The sequence below is a fragment of the Podarcis erhardii genome, assembly GCF_964252035.2.
Source record: "Podarcis erhardii genome assembly, chromosome: 2".
NCBI lineage: Eukaryota > Metazoa > Chordata > Lepidosauria > Squamata > Lacertidae > Podarcis > Podarcis erhardii.
Window position 1 is genome coordinate 2586866 of NC_138498.1, and position 16657 is coordinate 2603522.

General features: G+C 46.3%; 1 protein-coding gene across 2 annotated transcripts in view; it reads left to right on the forward strand.

The window, feature by feature from the left end:
* The window catches only part of PPP1R1A (protein phosphatase 1 regulatory inhibitor subunit 1A), a 74907-nt gene that overhangs the window by 39402 nt on the left and 18848 nt on the right, over window positions 1-16657 (forward strand). For both annotated transcript variants that reach the window (XM_081851885.1, XM_081851886.1), the window contains exon 2: window positions 10535-10595. In XM_081851885.1, coding sequence (XP_081708011.1) covers window positions 10535-10595 — 61 coding nt within the window. The remainder of the gene's footprint in view (window positions 1-10534; window positions 10596-16657) is intronic.

The following is a 16657-nucleotide window of genomic DNA, read 5'->3' on the forward strand; positions in this document are numbered from 1 at the left end:
TGCTCCTGGGTAGGGGACCTAGTTACTGTTAGGGCTTAGGGATCCAATCAGCAACAAAAAGGGAAAAGCTCAGTGGTCATAATATCTAAATAATGTCTCATGATTCCCTGCTCTCTGTATATTGTCTTCTGGAAAACAAATATCAACTATCTTCCCTTTTGGGTGGGGAGCAGGTAAGAGTTTAATCCTCTATTTGGAATTTCAAATGTGGGTTTCCATAGCAACTAGTTTTAGTAAGGAGGTGAGGCCGGGGGGAGAGGCACCTGGGACCTCCCACTGTTGCAGTTGTCAGAATGCTGCATGGTAGGTCCCTCCTGGAAACATCATCAGCATCTCATTGGTGCCTCCTGGAACTCACACGACCAAACACAGTGCACACATGTACCCCCGACTCCCGAACTGGCAAGATCTCCTGCACTGGGGAGGGTGCAGGACCCAAATAATCCTAGCAGTGGAGGGATGCTTGAGTGGAATATGGAACACAGTAGCATTGGGCATGCCCCACAAGGAACATGAATCCGGCAGATGGTGCAGGACTTTACCCTTAGTGATACCCAGTCGGGGGAAATAGGCTCATCATCACCAGATAACACTGCTTCTAGGCTGCACCTGCTGTGTCAGATTACAACCGGTGGTGTGGAAATAATAAGATTGGAAGCTTTCCCCTCCACCACATATAATCACCTTAATTGCTGATACATAGGCAATTATCATGGCATGGAGAAGGCTAGGCAATAGCTAGGGACGTCATGTGCTCTATTTTGCAGAGGATGGTTCTCTGTTTTGAAGGTGTCTTTTATTTGAGTGTTCATTCAGACTTCCTTTTGTGCCACACTTTCCAGGCACAGGTTCATGTTTTAAAGCTCCATGTCTGAGCAGAATTTTTTCTGCCCTGGCACTTTCCCTGGGAAAACCCGTTATTTACTGCTGAATTGGAGCAAACGACAAACCACAGGAAATGAAATTGTCTCTATTGTTGCCTGTTTTTAAATCCCATGTTAATTGGTCTGAACTTGAGATGTCTAATGCAGTATATTGGGTTCTTGCAGGACAACTTTAGTTTTGAGTAGATACCTTCATGTTTGCGTATATACAGTGGTACCTCAGGTTACATACGCTTCAGGTTACAGACTCCACTAACCCAGAAATAGTACCCCGGGTTAAGAACTTTGCTTCAGGATGGGAACAGAATTTGTGCGGCGGCAGCAAAAGGCCCCATTAGCTAAAGTGGTGCTTCAGGTTAAGAACGGACCTCCGGAACAAATTAAGTACATTACCAGAGGTACCACTGTTTATAGCCCAGAGGTTTTCAAACTTTTTGAGTCCATGGCTCCCTTGACAATCTACATTCTCTCTGTGGCACCGCTGTGGGGCTCAGGAGCCCAGTTATGTCACCCTTTGCCTGCAAAGTTGGCAGATTCTCACCCTTTCTCAAACACCCTCCCTTGTGGAGTGTTCCCTCAGCCTCCTCTCCTCTCCCCCCTCCTTCGGAGTCTTCTGGGCAGCCGCCCCTGGTCTTGCCCCAAAGAGAAGTGCCTCCCAGAGGCACCATTAGTCTGCGGAGCTTATAGCCAGGGCTGCTGCAAAAAACAGCTGTGCAAGCTTTTGGGAGGCAAAGATGTAAGAGGGCACCAGGGAAGAGAAGGAAAGAAAGAGGGACAGAGGCCAGCATTGCCCGCGACGCCCGTGACTATCATTCAAGGCACCCCAGGCACAGCAGACTGGTTGAAAACCACTGATATAGCCTATGGCTTTGTTTCTGTTTGGAGCAATTGGTCTGCTGCTTGGCTGGAGGTCCTGGCTAGCAGCTTAGCTTGGTTTTGTAGGTAACAACCCACTGCTATCTGTTCACGTGCCCTTTGCTGGATTCTGCAACTCAGAGGTTACTCAATTATTCATAAATATTGGTTTTTCTCCATTATGTTTACACTTTTGGGCTGATCCCAACCATATCATTAGTAATGTGTGCACAGTGTTGAATGATGTCACACGCCGGGTGCCTGTGACCTTGCATTGTGAAATTACCATTTTACAGTTTCACAACAAAATAATCCCAGGGTTCTGGTGCACATGACTGTTTCATGTGGGGTTCAAGGGAGTGCTGCCCCGAGGGACCTGAAAGTGAACTTTGGGTTCCAGCACTTGCTGTGCTGCTTTGAGGAGTTATTCTCATGTTGGCTCTGATTCAGGGGAAGCTAGGCCCCATCTGCACTGAGCCCTTGAAGCAGTACCATTTCAAACAGCCACGGCTTTCCCCAAAGCATTCTGGGAAGTGTAGTTTCTTTAAGGGTACCAATAATTGTTAGGAGGCCCCTATTCCCTTCATAGAGCTACAAAGTTCCTGGGGAAGAGCGATTAATGGTTAAACCACTCTGGAAATTGTAGCTCTGTGAAGGAAACAGGAGTCTCCTATCCACTCTTGGCACCCTTAAGAAACTACAGTTCCCAGAATGCCAGTGGGCATGGCCCTGTTCCTCCCACCCTGCACATGACTTATCATCCCATGAAGGGAATGGATGGAAAGAGTTATTGACTGGAGGTAATTTCTGTATGTGCAATAAGAATTAAAACCTTGGCACACCAGCACTGAGCTGTGGGTCAGCCACCCCTGGGCAATTGTTCTAGGTGAGGCATTGATGCTGAGAGAGCTTCCTGCATGGAGGCTCCTCCCAAGAGCCTCAAAGGAATGTGCAATATTCTCCCCCCCCCACACACACATTTTATCCTCATAAGAATCCTGCGAGGTAGGTTTGGCTGACAGACAGTGACTGGCCCAAGATCACCCAGTGAGCTTTCATGGCCGAGTGGCGACTCAAACCCTGCTCTCCCAGGTCCTAATCCAACAATCTAACCATAGCACCACACTGGCTCTTCGGTGTAGAAGCAGGGGTGGGGCTATAATGTATGCCAGGCTGTGACATTGTGTCCCTGTTGCTGCCCGGCTTTGCCGTTACCATATTGAGCATGGAGGTCTGAAGAGAGAAGGGTTTGGGCGGGCAGCTGCTCCCACATCTGGGCTCCATGAAACCAGGAAGGGTGCCTTTTTAAAGACCTTGGTGCTTGACATGCAAAACTCTTGGGAGACTCATGGGGTGGAGCTAGAGACCTGGCCCCACTTCTGCTTCTCTATGAGCCCCCCCCCCCCCGGAGCCAGCACATTAGCCAGGCTACTGGCTCTCTTCAGGCATCCACTGCCTGAGTTATGGAGGCACGTGATGAGGGGAGTGGGGATCAGATTCCCCCCCCCCCCGTGCTATTCTGATTGCCCTCCCCAGCATGGAACTCTGCACATATTTCAGAACCCTGGAAAATCAGGATCCTCTAAACCACATGAGGAGCAGCAGACCCCTGGCTTCATATAGTTACCCTTGAACTCCTGGAGGGTGACCCAGAACAACAACAACAGGGGTGGAGGTAGTGAATTCATCCCTGCAGCCCCCCACTTTCAGATTACTTACCCTTCAGGCATTTGCTACCTGGTTTAAGTGGGACCCCCAAAGGCCTGATCTGCTTTGAACCAAAGGGACTGGGGTGACAAAAACCATATTTGATCAAAACCAATCAAATGTGCCTGGATAGCTCAGTTGGGCAGAGCCTGGTGCTGGTGATGCCAAGGTTGCAGTTTCGATCCCTGTGTGGGACAGATGCATATTCCTGCATTGCGGGGGGTTGGGACTAGATGATCCTCATGGTCCCTTCCAACTCTACAATTCTATAAAATAACCTTCTACTGACCAGTGCAGGTGGGGGAGGTAAGGGTTGCTCTCATCTGTAATGCCCTCTCCCATCAATGCAACGCAGCTCCACACTCAAAAAATAAAATAAAATAAAAAACATATTTTTTAAAGGTAAAATACTGACACCTAACAAGATACATGGGCTTATTGCTTGCCATAAGTCTAGACATTCTGGGGAGGCCTGCATTTATTTACAATCTCGGGACTGGATTGTCTGTGTGCCTTACCCCGCTTTCCTAGCTTCTGTGAATGCAGGAGCCTTATTAATAGCTCTAACATAGCACACTTCATCTCCAAAGCACTTTAGAGAGCGAGAGAGAAATAGAGAGTATAATTAATTAATCATTTAATGCTTAGCAGCACTTAAACTGCACGCAGCTCTCCACAAGCACACAGGCACACAAAGCGCAGCATAGACGTTAAGCCCTTTGGCGTACTTAACTCTCTCCGAGATTGTGCGGAGCGTGGCCCGGTGCCAGCTAAGGAGAGGGCTGGAAAGACTCAGCTCCCTGGGTGCCTGGGTTATGCCTGTGTGCTGCATCCTGCTACAAAGAATTGGCTAGATCTGTGTGGTCCTTTTATGTGTGTGCTTTTTAAAAAGAAAACAAATATGTTCAGGCGTAAAGGTTGCAGCTTGCCTGGTGGGGGCACACAGACCTCACTTGGACCCCCCTTTCCCTTCTGACATTCACTCCAGAGTGCATCTGCCCCCATCCCACAAATCATGCATAATCCCAGACAATTTCCCGCCTATGTTCTTTTCACATATGTCCTGCTTTGCCCCATTTACGTTTCCATTATTTTCTTTTTAAAAAATACATTTTGTATGCAAATTACTTACTGTACTATACAACGGTGCTGCTGTAAGTGGTGGTTTGTAGGCTGGTTCTAGTCTGTGAGTCATCAGCTGCTGGTTCCCAACGACTCCACCATAGTCCAGGTTGGGTGGGATGCTTCAGGGACCAGATGTGGCACATGAGGGGCAGAAATTGCCAGTCTAGCACGTTGGATAGCTTGAGAAGCAATCCTGCCACACAAGATGGTCTGAAGGCTCTTTTAAAGTTCTACAGGGTCCCCCCCCCCAGGGTTTACAATCTTGTAAAACAAGTAAAACAGGCAATAGCCATTTTGAATAGCTAGCATGCAACTGCTGTCAGATTAACATTTGTGAAATCCATCTTTTGCAAATAGAACCAATATGCATATTTTGCATAATATGTACTGGCGTTTTTATAAGTCAGCAGAGAGGTTGTTGTTGTTGTTATATTCAGTGCTTTCTTCTGGGGGGGACGCAGGGGTACTCATACCCCTAACCATTTTATGAATCTAATGGGAGAAGAAACTAAAAAAAATTAAATTGTTAGTTTCTTCTCTAGCACCATGAATCGTCATTTCCGTTCCTACCCCCGATGGCAGCCTCATTTCCTGTCATGGTGTTTTCTGAGTCTCAGACGGAATTCTGTATTTGCTGTAGTTTCTGAGTCACCTTCAAAGGTAGCCAGGATAGACAGTCAGGATAGACAGTCCTGAGCTAGAGGGACCAATGCTATGCCTTGATGTAAAGCAATTTCCTATTTCTCTATGGAGGTCACAGGCTTCATGCATCTGATGAAATGGGCTCTGGTCCACAGAAGTTTGTAATACAGCAAATCAGTAATTTAGCAGGGGTGGGAAACCGGAGACCTAGGAAACCTGAGGAAACTATATGCAACCTGAAGGATGCCCAAAGGGGTGTGTGCAGAAATTAACTACTGTACAACAGTGAAAGTAATATTTGTTGCTCCTCCTACTTTTGCCTCTGGCTCTGCCAGAGGGTGCCAGAGGGTTCTGTCTTGGGCCCGGTCTTATTCAACATCTTTATCGATGACTTGGATGATGGACTCAAGGGCATCCTGATCAAATTTGCAGATGACACCAAACTGGGAGGGGTGGCTAACACCCCAGAGGACAGGATCACACTTCAAAACGACCTTGACAGATTAGAGATCTGGGCCAAAACAAACAAGATGAATTTTAACAGGGAGAAATGTAAAGTATTGCACTTGGGCAAAAAAAAATGAGAGGCACAAATACAAGATGGGTGACACCTGGCTTGAGAACAGTACATGTGAAAAGGATCTAGGAGTCTTGGTTGACCACAAACTTGACATGAGCCAACAGTGTGACGCAGCAGCTAAAAAAGCCAATGCAATTCTGGGCTGCATCAATAGGAGTATAGCATCTAGATCAAGGGAAGTAATAGTGCCACTGTATTCTGCTCTGGTCAGACCTCACCTTGAGTACTGTGTCCAGTTCTGGGCACCACAGTTCAAGAAGGACACTGACAAACTGGAACGTGTCCAGAGGAGGGCAACCAAAATGGTCAAAGACCTGGAAACGATGCCTTATGAGGAACGGCTAAGGGAGCTGGGCATGTTTAGCCTGGAGAAGAGGAGGTTAAGGGGTGATATGATAGCCATGTTCAAATATATAAAAGGATGTCACGTAGAGGAGGGAGAAAGGTTGTTTTCTGCTGCTCCAGAGAAGCGGACACGGAGCAATGGTTCCAAACTACAAGAAAGAAGATTCCACCTAAACATTAGGAAGAACTTCCTGACAGTAAGAGCTGTTTGACAGTGGAATTTGCTGCCAAGGAGTGTGGTGGAGTCTCCTTCTTTGGAGGTCTTTAAGCAGAGGCTTGACAAGCATATATCAGGAGTGCTCTGATGGTGTTTCCTGCTTGGCAGGGGGTTGGACTCGATGGCCCTTGTGGCCTCTTCCAACTCTGTGATTCTATGACTTTCACACAGGACAATCACTGCCTTCACTGGTTCCGATTTACAAGAGAGGTCATCCACATACTGATGAACACCCAGCCCCACCCCCTTGATGATCTCTCCCAGCGGCTTCATAAAGATGTTAAAAAGCATGGGGGAGAGGACAGAACCCTGAGGCACCCCACAAGAGAGAGCCCAGGGGTCTGAACACTCATCCCCCAACACCAGTTTCTGGACACGGCCCAGGAGGAAGGAGCAGAACCACTGCTTAGCATTGCCCTCGGCTCCTCTAGCCGAAGGAGGTCATGGTCAATGGCAGGGGTCAGCAAACTTTTCAGCAGGGGGCCGGTTCACTGTCCCTCAGACCTTGTGGGGGGCCAGACTATATTTTGAAGGGGGGAAAATTAATGAATTCCTATGCCCCACAAATAACCCAGAGATACATTTTAAATAAAAGCACACATTCTACTCATGTAAAAACATGCTGATTCCCAGACCGTCCGTGGGCCGGATTTTGAAGGCGATTGGGCCAGATCCGGCCCCCGGGCCTTAGTTTGCCTACCCATGGTAAATGGTGTCAAAGGCCACTGAGAGAGGCAGCAGAACCAGGAAACATCTTTCCCCTTTATTCCTAGCCCATCGGAGATCATTGACCAGTGCAACCAAAGCTTTTTCAGTCCCATGATAAGGCCTGAATCCTGATTGGAAGGGATCCTAATGGTCTGCATCCTCCAGGAGTTGTTCAGCCACTGAAATTTAGTTCAGCTGCTCCCCTGGGATGTTAGCTGATAGTGCCCACACACTTTTGAGCATATTTTCATAACCAGGAGGGATAGACTCTTGATTTAAAAGAAGAAGGAGTGAAGGATTGGGTCACATCTGGCTCTCAGCCTGGCAGTTTCCTACTCCTGCTCTTGCCCCAGAGTGTTTGCCCTGACTTCTAAATCTCTGGACCCAGATGGGGCATCCTTCCTAAATCTCTGGAGCTATAATAACAGTAATAATAATTTTATTATTTATACCCCGCCCACCTGGCTGCCATCTTTCCTAATCATGAGGAACGGCATTTGCTGTATAAATTACCTTATACTTCCTACAGTATCTCAGTTAGGCCTTAAATAGGCACTGGTGTGTCTTGTTTTTGGTGATATGTAAATTTTATTTCAACTTAATTGGCTTATCAATAAATAAGTTGACAGCCCTAAGGGAGGGAAATAGAGCCTTCTGATTATGCAGTCTCTCATCTGTCCTCTTAGTCGTCTGCGTGTGGACATGGAAAGTGACAAATTGGAGGAGGGTGTCATTCTCACTCAAGCATGCTCAGAAAACGTGCGCACTTCAGAGAACACTAGTGAGTGTGTGTCCTGTGTGTCTGTGTTTCAATGTGTGCGTCAATGTGTGGAGTGCTGGCAGAGAAGAAGAGCAAAGGAAGATGATCTGTCTTCAGGAGTCCTTGATTGTTAGTGCATATTTTGCCTGTAATTCATCCTTCTTCTCTTGCAGAAAGTAGTGACTGTTTGCCTTTAAAAAACTGACCCAGATCTTAAGTAGCAGAAGTGAAGCAAATCTAAAGCAAGGTGCCTCTGCCTGTTTTGGTGGTGTGTGTGTTACATTCTTCCTCTTCCACCCCCCACACCCTCATGGTCCCTACACCTCACTGTTCAGAATGCCCCCCCCCGATCTTCTGCAGAGGCTTTATGAGGGGCTGGAGGGGTCAAGAAAATCCCCTTGCTCAAGCTTCCTTCTTCTCTTGCTGTTTGTGATGCAAGCTAGCATTAATGATGGTGATACTGAGCTGTCATACAGTTATGGAGAAAGGCTTTAAAGTGCACCACACACACTACATGGTTGGACTCCTATAACTTAGGTTCAGCTTGTACAATTATAGTTGATTCAGAGGCCTTGTGCAAGGAACCTACTTTCCCCAAAGATTGGGCTTTCTACACTAAGGAAAGTGATGGGAAAATATCCTGGAAAAGGTAGGATAGCTGCCGTTAAGATGGATTTGGCAGCATCAAATGTCTGAGACTGAATTTAGAGAGGCTGTGTACCCCCAAAATGTGCATGTCTGCAGCATGGACTGTAATTTGCACCTCCCATCAACCTCAGAAGCTCACGCAATGAGAAAGCTGCAGTTATTCGGTCAGTGACCAGTGTGTTGGCTGCCATTTTCCCCAGCAGTTGCCTTTCATGCACCACATGGGTGCCTTCTGCAGACAGCAGGGAACACATTGAACTTTCTGCAATGTTGCTATCGGTGTGGAGGGGAAGGAAAGGTGGATCTGATCTTTCAGCTGCCACCAGCTTGATCTTTGTTTGACTCTGGGCTGTGCTCCGCTTTCGAAGATCAGGTGAAGAAGTCGCTTTTGCATATGGCATTATGCAGCTCATAGTCTTTGAGTGGCAGTTGGAAGATACCCCACATGTTTCTCAGTCTATATCTATGCTGACTACCTATATCCTACAAATTGGCTTAATGGCTGATTTGTCTCTCCAGGGAACCTGGGAGATGGGGATCTGTCTATGAAACAAGCATCAGCTAGAGGCCTCCTAACCAGTTGTAGCTCTAAGGCAGGAAATGCCATCCCAGTGCCCTCTATAGCATGTGCTACAATTCCCATAAGCCCCCACTAGTATCATCAGTGGTCAGGGATAAGTGAAGTTGTTGTCTGTGGTATCTGGGTGGCACCATCTTGACTTCCTTTGCTCCAGGGTTTGGGTGGGTTCAAGGTGTCCTCAGAAGATTAATTTTAAAACGTGGGAGGCACTGCTTCTCACTTGGACATCAGACACACAGCTTCCATTGGAATATGGAAAGTCACTTAATTTACTGATTGGAGGAAAGGGAACTGTCTTGTGCTCCTTTTGCCCACCCTCTCCCTACACTTGCAGTAAGGTTGGCACTGGCAATATCATGAAAGAGCACAAACCAGGGATGCAGAACCTGTTGCCCTCATGATGTTGTTGGACTCACACATTCTGCCAGCCCCTACCAGCATGGCCAATTGTCAGGGTTGAAGGGAGATGTATTTCAACAACATCTGGAGGGCCATAGATGTCCAGAAGGATCATGCTGTGCTCCAGGAGCTGTCTGTTTATGAATGCCACTCTTGTCTCCTACTGAGGTCCATCCTAAACAGGTCTTCTTGGGGATGTCTCTTTGCAAAGAGAGCTGTCAATCTGGGCACTGAACCTGGGGCACACCATAAAAAGGCTTCTACTGCACCAGTTTCGAGGTGCAGAGAGGAGGGACGGCAGGTTGCTGAGCAGGAACATTGTCATTCTGCTCGTATGCACATGTTGCATTAGTTCAAGGTGGTTTGCAGATAGATGACAAATACACAGCACCCAAACAAGAAACCAAGATCTCTGAGTTTAAAAACAACCCAGAAGCAGCAGCAGCAGATAAATCAGGCCAGATGGTTACAATATTAGACTAAAAAATATTTTAATCTCACACTGTGGCAACATTAAAAACACAGGCACTGATTTAAAATGCCTTAGTGTAAATAAACATTTTCATCTGCTGCTCAAAGGGAATGTATCAGAGCAATTCACAGCTATTTAGATCTAAGTAGATACCCTTTGAAAAGAGAATTACGTTTCCTCAGGGGTTGTATTTCTTTATATTGGCAAGGGTTTTTGGCCCTCACTGGTAATGGTGGTGCTGCCTCGATTATTTGACACCAGCTTCCAACTGGTAGTTGGCAGACAGAGCCAGCCTGGTGGTCCCCTGGTCTCAAGCCCCCCTTCAACCATGGTGCTTAGCTCACTGGGTCATCTTTGACTTAACACCATCTACCTCACAGGGTTGTCTCAGGGATATACGGAGGAGAACTGTGAAAGCCATCATTGAGTACCTTGGTGAAAAGGCATAGTATGAACAGAACAAAATAAAGAAAAGTCGCATCCTGTGGCTTTGTAGTTGCTGTCCATTTATTGCCTGTCTCTCTACCCATTTCTGCTATATTTAAGTGTTTGGACGAAAGTGGTTCTGAGTGCCTAACACCCCCACCCCTCTCCCACTCTTTTCTCTTATAGATCCGAAGACGTCGCCCGACTCCAGCTACCTTGGTCTTGAGCAGTGACCAGTCATCTCCTGGTGAGAGCCAAAACATACTCATCCATATTTTGGGGTGTCTCACTAGTTTGTGGGAGCAGCTTCAGAAATAAACAAGGAGACCTTTGTCACAGGGTCTGTTGCACTGTTGAGCCATTTTATTGGCCCAGAAGATGCCCTTATGGATCCCTAACATATACCTTGCGCTATCATGGGCAATGAGAACTGTTTTCTTGGCCAATTGTTCCCCTGAAGGGCATGTTATATGTAGGGCTGCCTCTGAAGAAGGTTTGGAAACTTCAGCTGGCGCAGAATTCAGCGGCTATGTTGCTCCATGGGGCTAGACGGTTTAAGCATATTATACCAATCTTGGCCCAACTGCACTAGCTGCCAATTAGTTTCTGGGTCTGATTCAAAGTGTTGGTCTTGACCTATAAAGCCTTAACCAGCTGATGACTGCAATACCTGAAGGACTGCCTCTCCCCATATAAACCAGCCCAGACCCTGCAGTCATCACCTGAGGCCCTTCTTTGTGTGCCTCCTCCAAGGCAGGTCCGGAGGGTGGCATCACAAGAATGGGCCTTCTCTGCAGTGGCTCCCCGTCTGTGGAATGCTCTCCCCAGGGAGCCTTACCTGGTGCCTTCGTTATACACCTTTAGGCGCCAGGTGAAAACATTCCTCTTCAACCAGGCCTTTGGCTGACTGACACCCGATGCCCTTTTAAATGTGTTGTAGGGGGATTATTATTATTGGTTCTTATTTTTTATTATGTATTGGGGGGTATTGTATTTTTATGTTACGAGTCACCCTGAGATCTACAAATGGAAGGTGGTATGCAGATTTCATAAACAAATAAAATGTTGCAAGGTGTTTGTTGTTGGCCTGTGTCTCCCTGCTGGTTTTTTGAGAGGTCTTCTTCTTTTTTGGCAATCACTCGTAGCTGAGTAAGACTTTTATGGCTGAGTGGGGATTTGAACCCTGGTCTCCAAGGTCCTAGTCCAGTCCTCTAACCACTACACCACAGTGGGTCTCTGGATAGCCCTTGTGGGTTGCTGTCCCAGAGACAAGAGCGGGAAAATTCAGCTGAACTGGACAAACAGGAAAGCATCTTCTTTCTTAGCAGGGAAAAGACCTCACTTATTGTCTGTGCAGGCCTCTCCTTCCTTTTCCTTTCCCTTTCCTGTCAGTCTCCCACAGCTGCAGCCGGCCTGCACAAGACTTGACAGTCTCAGTCCCTGGTTGCATTCTCTGGCTTTTCTTGCATGCTGGATAACTGGCCGCCTGTCTGACCTATGTTTCCCTCTGCTTCCTTGTCTGTCTGAATATTTAGGAAGTTGTCATGGTGAATTGTAGATTTGGCAAATAACGCTGAGAGGAAGCAATAGTCAGCAAGCCATGACCTCTTTTTGTTGGTGGGGGAAGGGAGGGTGACCAGAGAAGCCTCTGGTGCCAAAGGGGGCATTATTTTCTTAGATTAGGAGCTAGGAGGAATCTGGAGTTCAAAGCTGGACAACACTGGGATTTTAATGGGACTCATCTTAATGCTGGCTCAGTTGGTTAGAGTGTGATGCTGATAATGCCAAGGTAGCAGCTTTAATCCCTGGACGGGACAGCTGCATATTCAGGATGTACCAGATGATCCTCAGGGTCCCTTCCAACTTCTATGAATCTGTAAGGGCAGCCTGTGTAGAAGACACCTCAATGGAGCTCAGTGGCAGAGCACCTCTTTTACGTGCAGGAAGTCTGTGGTTCTACTCCTGGCATCTCCAGGCAGGGCTGGGAAAGGGAGCCTGTCTGAAGCCCTGGAGAACCGCTGCCAGTCACCAGGCTTGATGTCTGATTTGGTGTAAGGCAGCTGCCTCTGGTCCACTAGGATTATATTGGGGTCAGAATTGGGAGTGGACCTTCTCACACCCGTCACTGGATCACAATGACAGGACTGATCCAGGGGAATTTTGTATTTATTTGAATTCAACACCTGCCCGCCCCAATGTGGGGGCCTATCGTCACCTTCATGGGGTAAGCATGGATTACTAATGGATTCCAAGAATGAGGGGTGCTAAAAAGTTGGGGAATTCAAAATATATTTTGCTTAAATTAATTATTCTTGCTTGATAAGTAAAATGTGTGTAAAACTGCATAGAAATCATTAACAATGATTGCCAAGTACTTGCAGTTATATTATTAATTAATTAATTAGCATTATCTGACATTTTCACAAGTTAAAATTAAATTTCTTTGGTTGTCTGAAAGCAGTTTATGTGTTTCTTCATCAAACATAGACTTATGAAGTTAACTGTTGTCCAATCATAAAAATAATAGCAAATTTTAATTACTCACATCCAAAAACATATTTTTAAGACCACTCACTGAATAAATTTATAAAAATTCAGTTTTACCTCTAAAACAACACACCCTAATAGATGACTACGTTTGACTCCGCAACTGGAGACCCCTCCATGGACGGAACTGCCAAGATGCTCATGCTCACCCTTAGAAGACATCTTGGACCAATCCATTCTGTAAAGGAAAGTGTTGCTATCCCATTAAGGACGCTGGCTCCCTCTAGCAAGCTGACAAATGTCAGCGACATTCTGCTGAGCATGGCAGACTTGGTAAAAGCAACCTCTCTTAGATGATCAAATATGACCGAGTCCCTCCAGGACTCCTAAGGACATAGCATATTCCTCAAATCCTCAAGATTTTGGTGCCCCAGAGTGGGAAATGGGCAGCACTGTTCCAGGAACAGCCTTGCTATACTTTTTACTGGAGGGAAATATGCTTCGGCCTAGAGGGAGCTCTGTTTGAGCAGTCTATGAAAGATATCCATCACAGAATAAGGATGCATGGCAACATGGTTATTTCCAAGATGTCCAAAGCAAAAAACATTGTGCTGTATTGCTTAGGTGCTGGTGCAGCCTCTGATGCCATCTGGCTGAGCTGACATCATGGCATGGCAAGTCCATAAACATAGCAATTGCTCAGGGAGAAAGAATGTCTGTAGTTCAGGTTCCATGAGGGAAGTGAAAGGTGTCAGCTTGGCTGAGCTTAAAACCCCTCGCATACAGAAGGAGCGGGTACCTGTGGACCTCCAGATGTTGCTGGGCTCCCATCAGCCCTAGATCAATGTTCAAAGGTCTATGAGAGTCATAATCCAGCAACATCTGGAAACCACAGGTTCCCCACTCCTGCTTTAGGGACAGGAGCACTTGTCTGAGAAAGAGGAACCTGAGGATAGTGGATCTTCTGGACAAAGGCAATGAAGAATTGAGGTGAGAAGGGGCCGACGAGAGAGGGAGCTCTGAGGAAGTGCTTCAGGTTAAGATGTAGGCTGCAAGGAATTGGAAAAGGGTACAGAAGGAATGCCAAGGGAGGTGGCCAAGGGTTAGGGTGGCTAACATAATAAGGAGGCATCCAAGGAAATAACTTCAGTACAGTGCCTTGGGACAATAGCAGCTCAGCATTGTTGGCAGGCAGACAGGAAAGGGAGGAAGCCAAGAAGGGCCCAGTCTCTGTTTTGTCTTCTTAGATACCCCCCCCCCCCAAGGTCCTGCAAGGCAATTCTTTGCAAAATTGATAATATGGCATAACCGATTTATAAAACCCTCAACCATGAAAGTTCATGAGGCACAATACCTCTAAATCTAAGTGGCTTTGGGGCTTCAAGGCTTCAGAATAGGGGTCCTCAAACTAAGGCCTGCAGGCCAGATTCGGCCCGCCAGGCTCGTCAATCCGGCCTGCCAGCCAAAACGCCACGCTGTGCGAGGACTGACAGAGCGGGCTCAAATCCGCTCCTCTCTGTGATGAGGGGAGACGCATCTCCTCGCCTGCTGGATTTCTGCCTGTGGGCAGCCGTGACTAGACACAATTCTTATGTTCTGAGTGCTTATGAGATTATTTTGGCTTTCTGGAGGACTAGATGAATTGCTGCGTGTGTGTGTTTATTTGGATTTATATCCTGTCTTTCCTCCCCAAGGAGCTCAGGGTAGATTTATATACAGTATATACCATATTTTTCAGTGTATAAGACGCCCCCATGTTTAAGACGCCCCCTATTTTGTGCGACTCCGATTTAAGAAAATGGGGAGAAAGATCTATCCGTGTATAAGACATCCCCAAATTTTGGACATTATTTTTTAGGAAAACAACCTAGCCTTATACACAAAAAATACAGTATATGGAATAGTCTGTGATGTTTTGGATCTTTTTAGCTGTGGTATGTTTGGACCGTAATCGGGGTGGGGTTTTTTTCTTCTTTTTCTTCTTGTCTTTTTAACATTTTTCAAGTTGTGTTTAAACATTTCTTGTTACATTGCCCAGAGAGCCATGTTACAGGGCAATTAATGAATAAGTGAATGTAAGTGCATGTATTGTATTGAGCAGACGTATAGCAGCCAAAGGTCCAACCTTCCATCCTCCCCAAGAGGGAGGAAGCTTGGGATGCACAGGAACTCTGCTTATACAATATTGTATTAAACAGCTGCACAACATGGATAAAATGCAACTGGTGGTGATTTCTGCCACCCCTGATTAAACAAAGTCCAGCTATCAGATTTCTGTCTCACATACTGGTGTTAAAATGCACATTGTTCTACCCGGACACTGAGGTCCAGCGCCGAGGGCCTTCTGGCGGTTCCCTCATTGTGAGAAGCAAAGCTACAGGGAACCAGGCAGAGGGCCTTCTTGGTAGTGGCGCCCGTCCTGTGGAACGCCCTCCCATCAGATGTCAAAGCGATAAACAACTTCATGACATTCAGAAGACATCTTAAGGCAGCCCTGTTCAGGGAAGTTTTTAATGTTTGATGTATTACAGTATTTTAATATTTTTTGGAAGCCGCCCAGAGTGGCTGGGGAGGCCCAGCCAGATGGGCGGGGTATAAATAATAAAATTATTATTATTATTATTATTATTATTATTATTATTATTATTAGGAGCTGTGCTAGGGCTTATTCTTTCTTTCTCTCTCTCTCTCTCTCTCTCTCTCTCTCTCTCTCTCTCCCCTCCCCCCCCCCATTCCTGCCTCCCCACTACTTGTTGGATTGTTTCTGCAGTATTATTTGAGATACGGGATGCTGGTGGTGCTGTGGTCTAAACCACTGAGCCTCCCCGCAATGTTGCTCTGTCCCAGTTCCTGCCAACCTAGCAGTTGAAAGCACACCAATGCAAGTAGATAAATAGGCACCACTGCAGCAGGAAGATAAACAGTGTTTCCATGCGCTCTGGTTTTCGTCATAGTGTTCCGTTGTGCCAGAAGCAGCTTAGTCATGCTGGCCACATGACCCAGAAAGCTGTCTGTGGACAAACACCGGCTCCCTTGACCTGAAAGCGAGATGAGTGCCGCAACTCCATAGTCACCTTTGACTGGACTTAACCATCCAGGGGTCCTTTACCTTTTACCTTTAATTGTTTGAGATACATTATTGCTTTTCCTAGTTGGGTTGAGCTCCTATATATTTAACAGTGCATGGCAGACAGAAGCCTGCTAAATGTATTCTTCATTCATACCGGGGGGGGGGGGGGGAATCTCTTTGATTTCTGCCTGCCATGCAGCTAAATGCACAGGAACACTCCTAGGAAAAATAGTTCACATCTATGATTGTTGCAGGCATTTTGCAGCTACATGACAGGTAGAAATTCAACAAAAATCATCATATTTTTTTCAAAATATAGTCTGGCCCCCAACAGTGTCTGAGGGACAGTGAACTGGCCCCCTGTTCAAAAAGCTTGAGGACCCCTGCATCAGAATGACTTCTGTGGTCTTCCTATTAGAGGACCAGGGAGATGGATTTTGTGTGTTCCGACTGAGACCCTCATGGGAGCACCTGCATGCTTTAGAGCTAAGTAGAGCTGCCTATTGCAAATGTTTGTTGTTGTGTTTTTTTAAAAATCATATTTATTAAAGTTTCCAATTGATACAAAAAATAAACATACACTAAAAAAGAAATAATAAAAACACAAAAATACAAAAGCAAAAAAGAACAGTTAAAACGAATGTAGTTTCCATTACTCATTTCCATTAACTTATTTCCCAGACCTCCTCTCACCTCCCCCTTTTGTATTCCCGTTCAAATTCTTAATTCAGCAAATCCTTATTATAACTTGT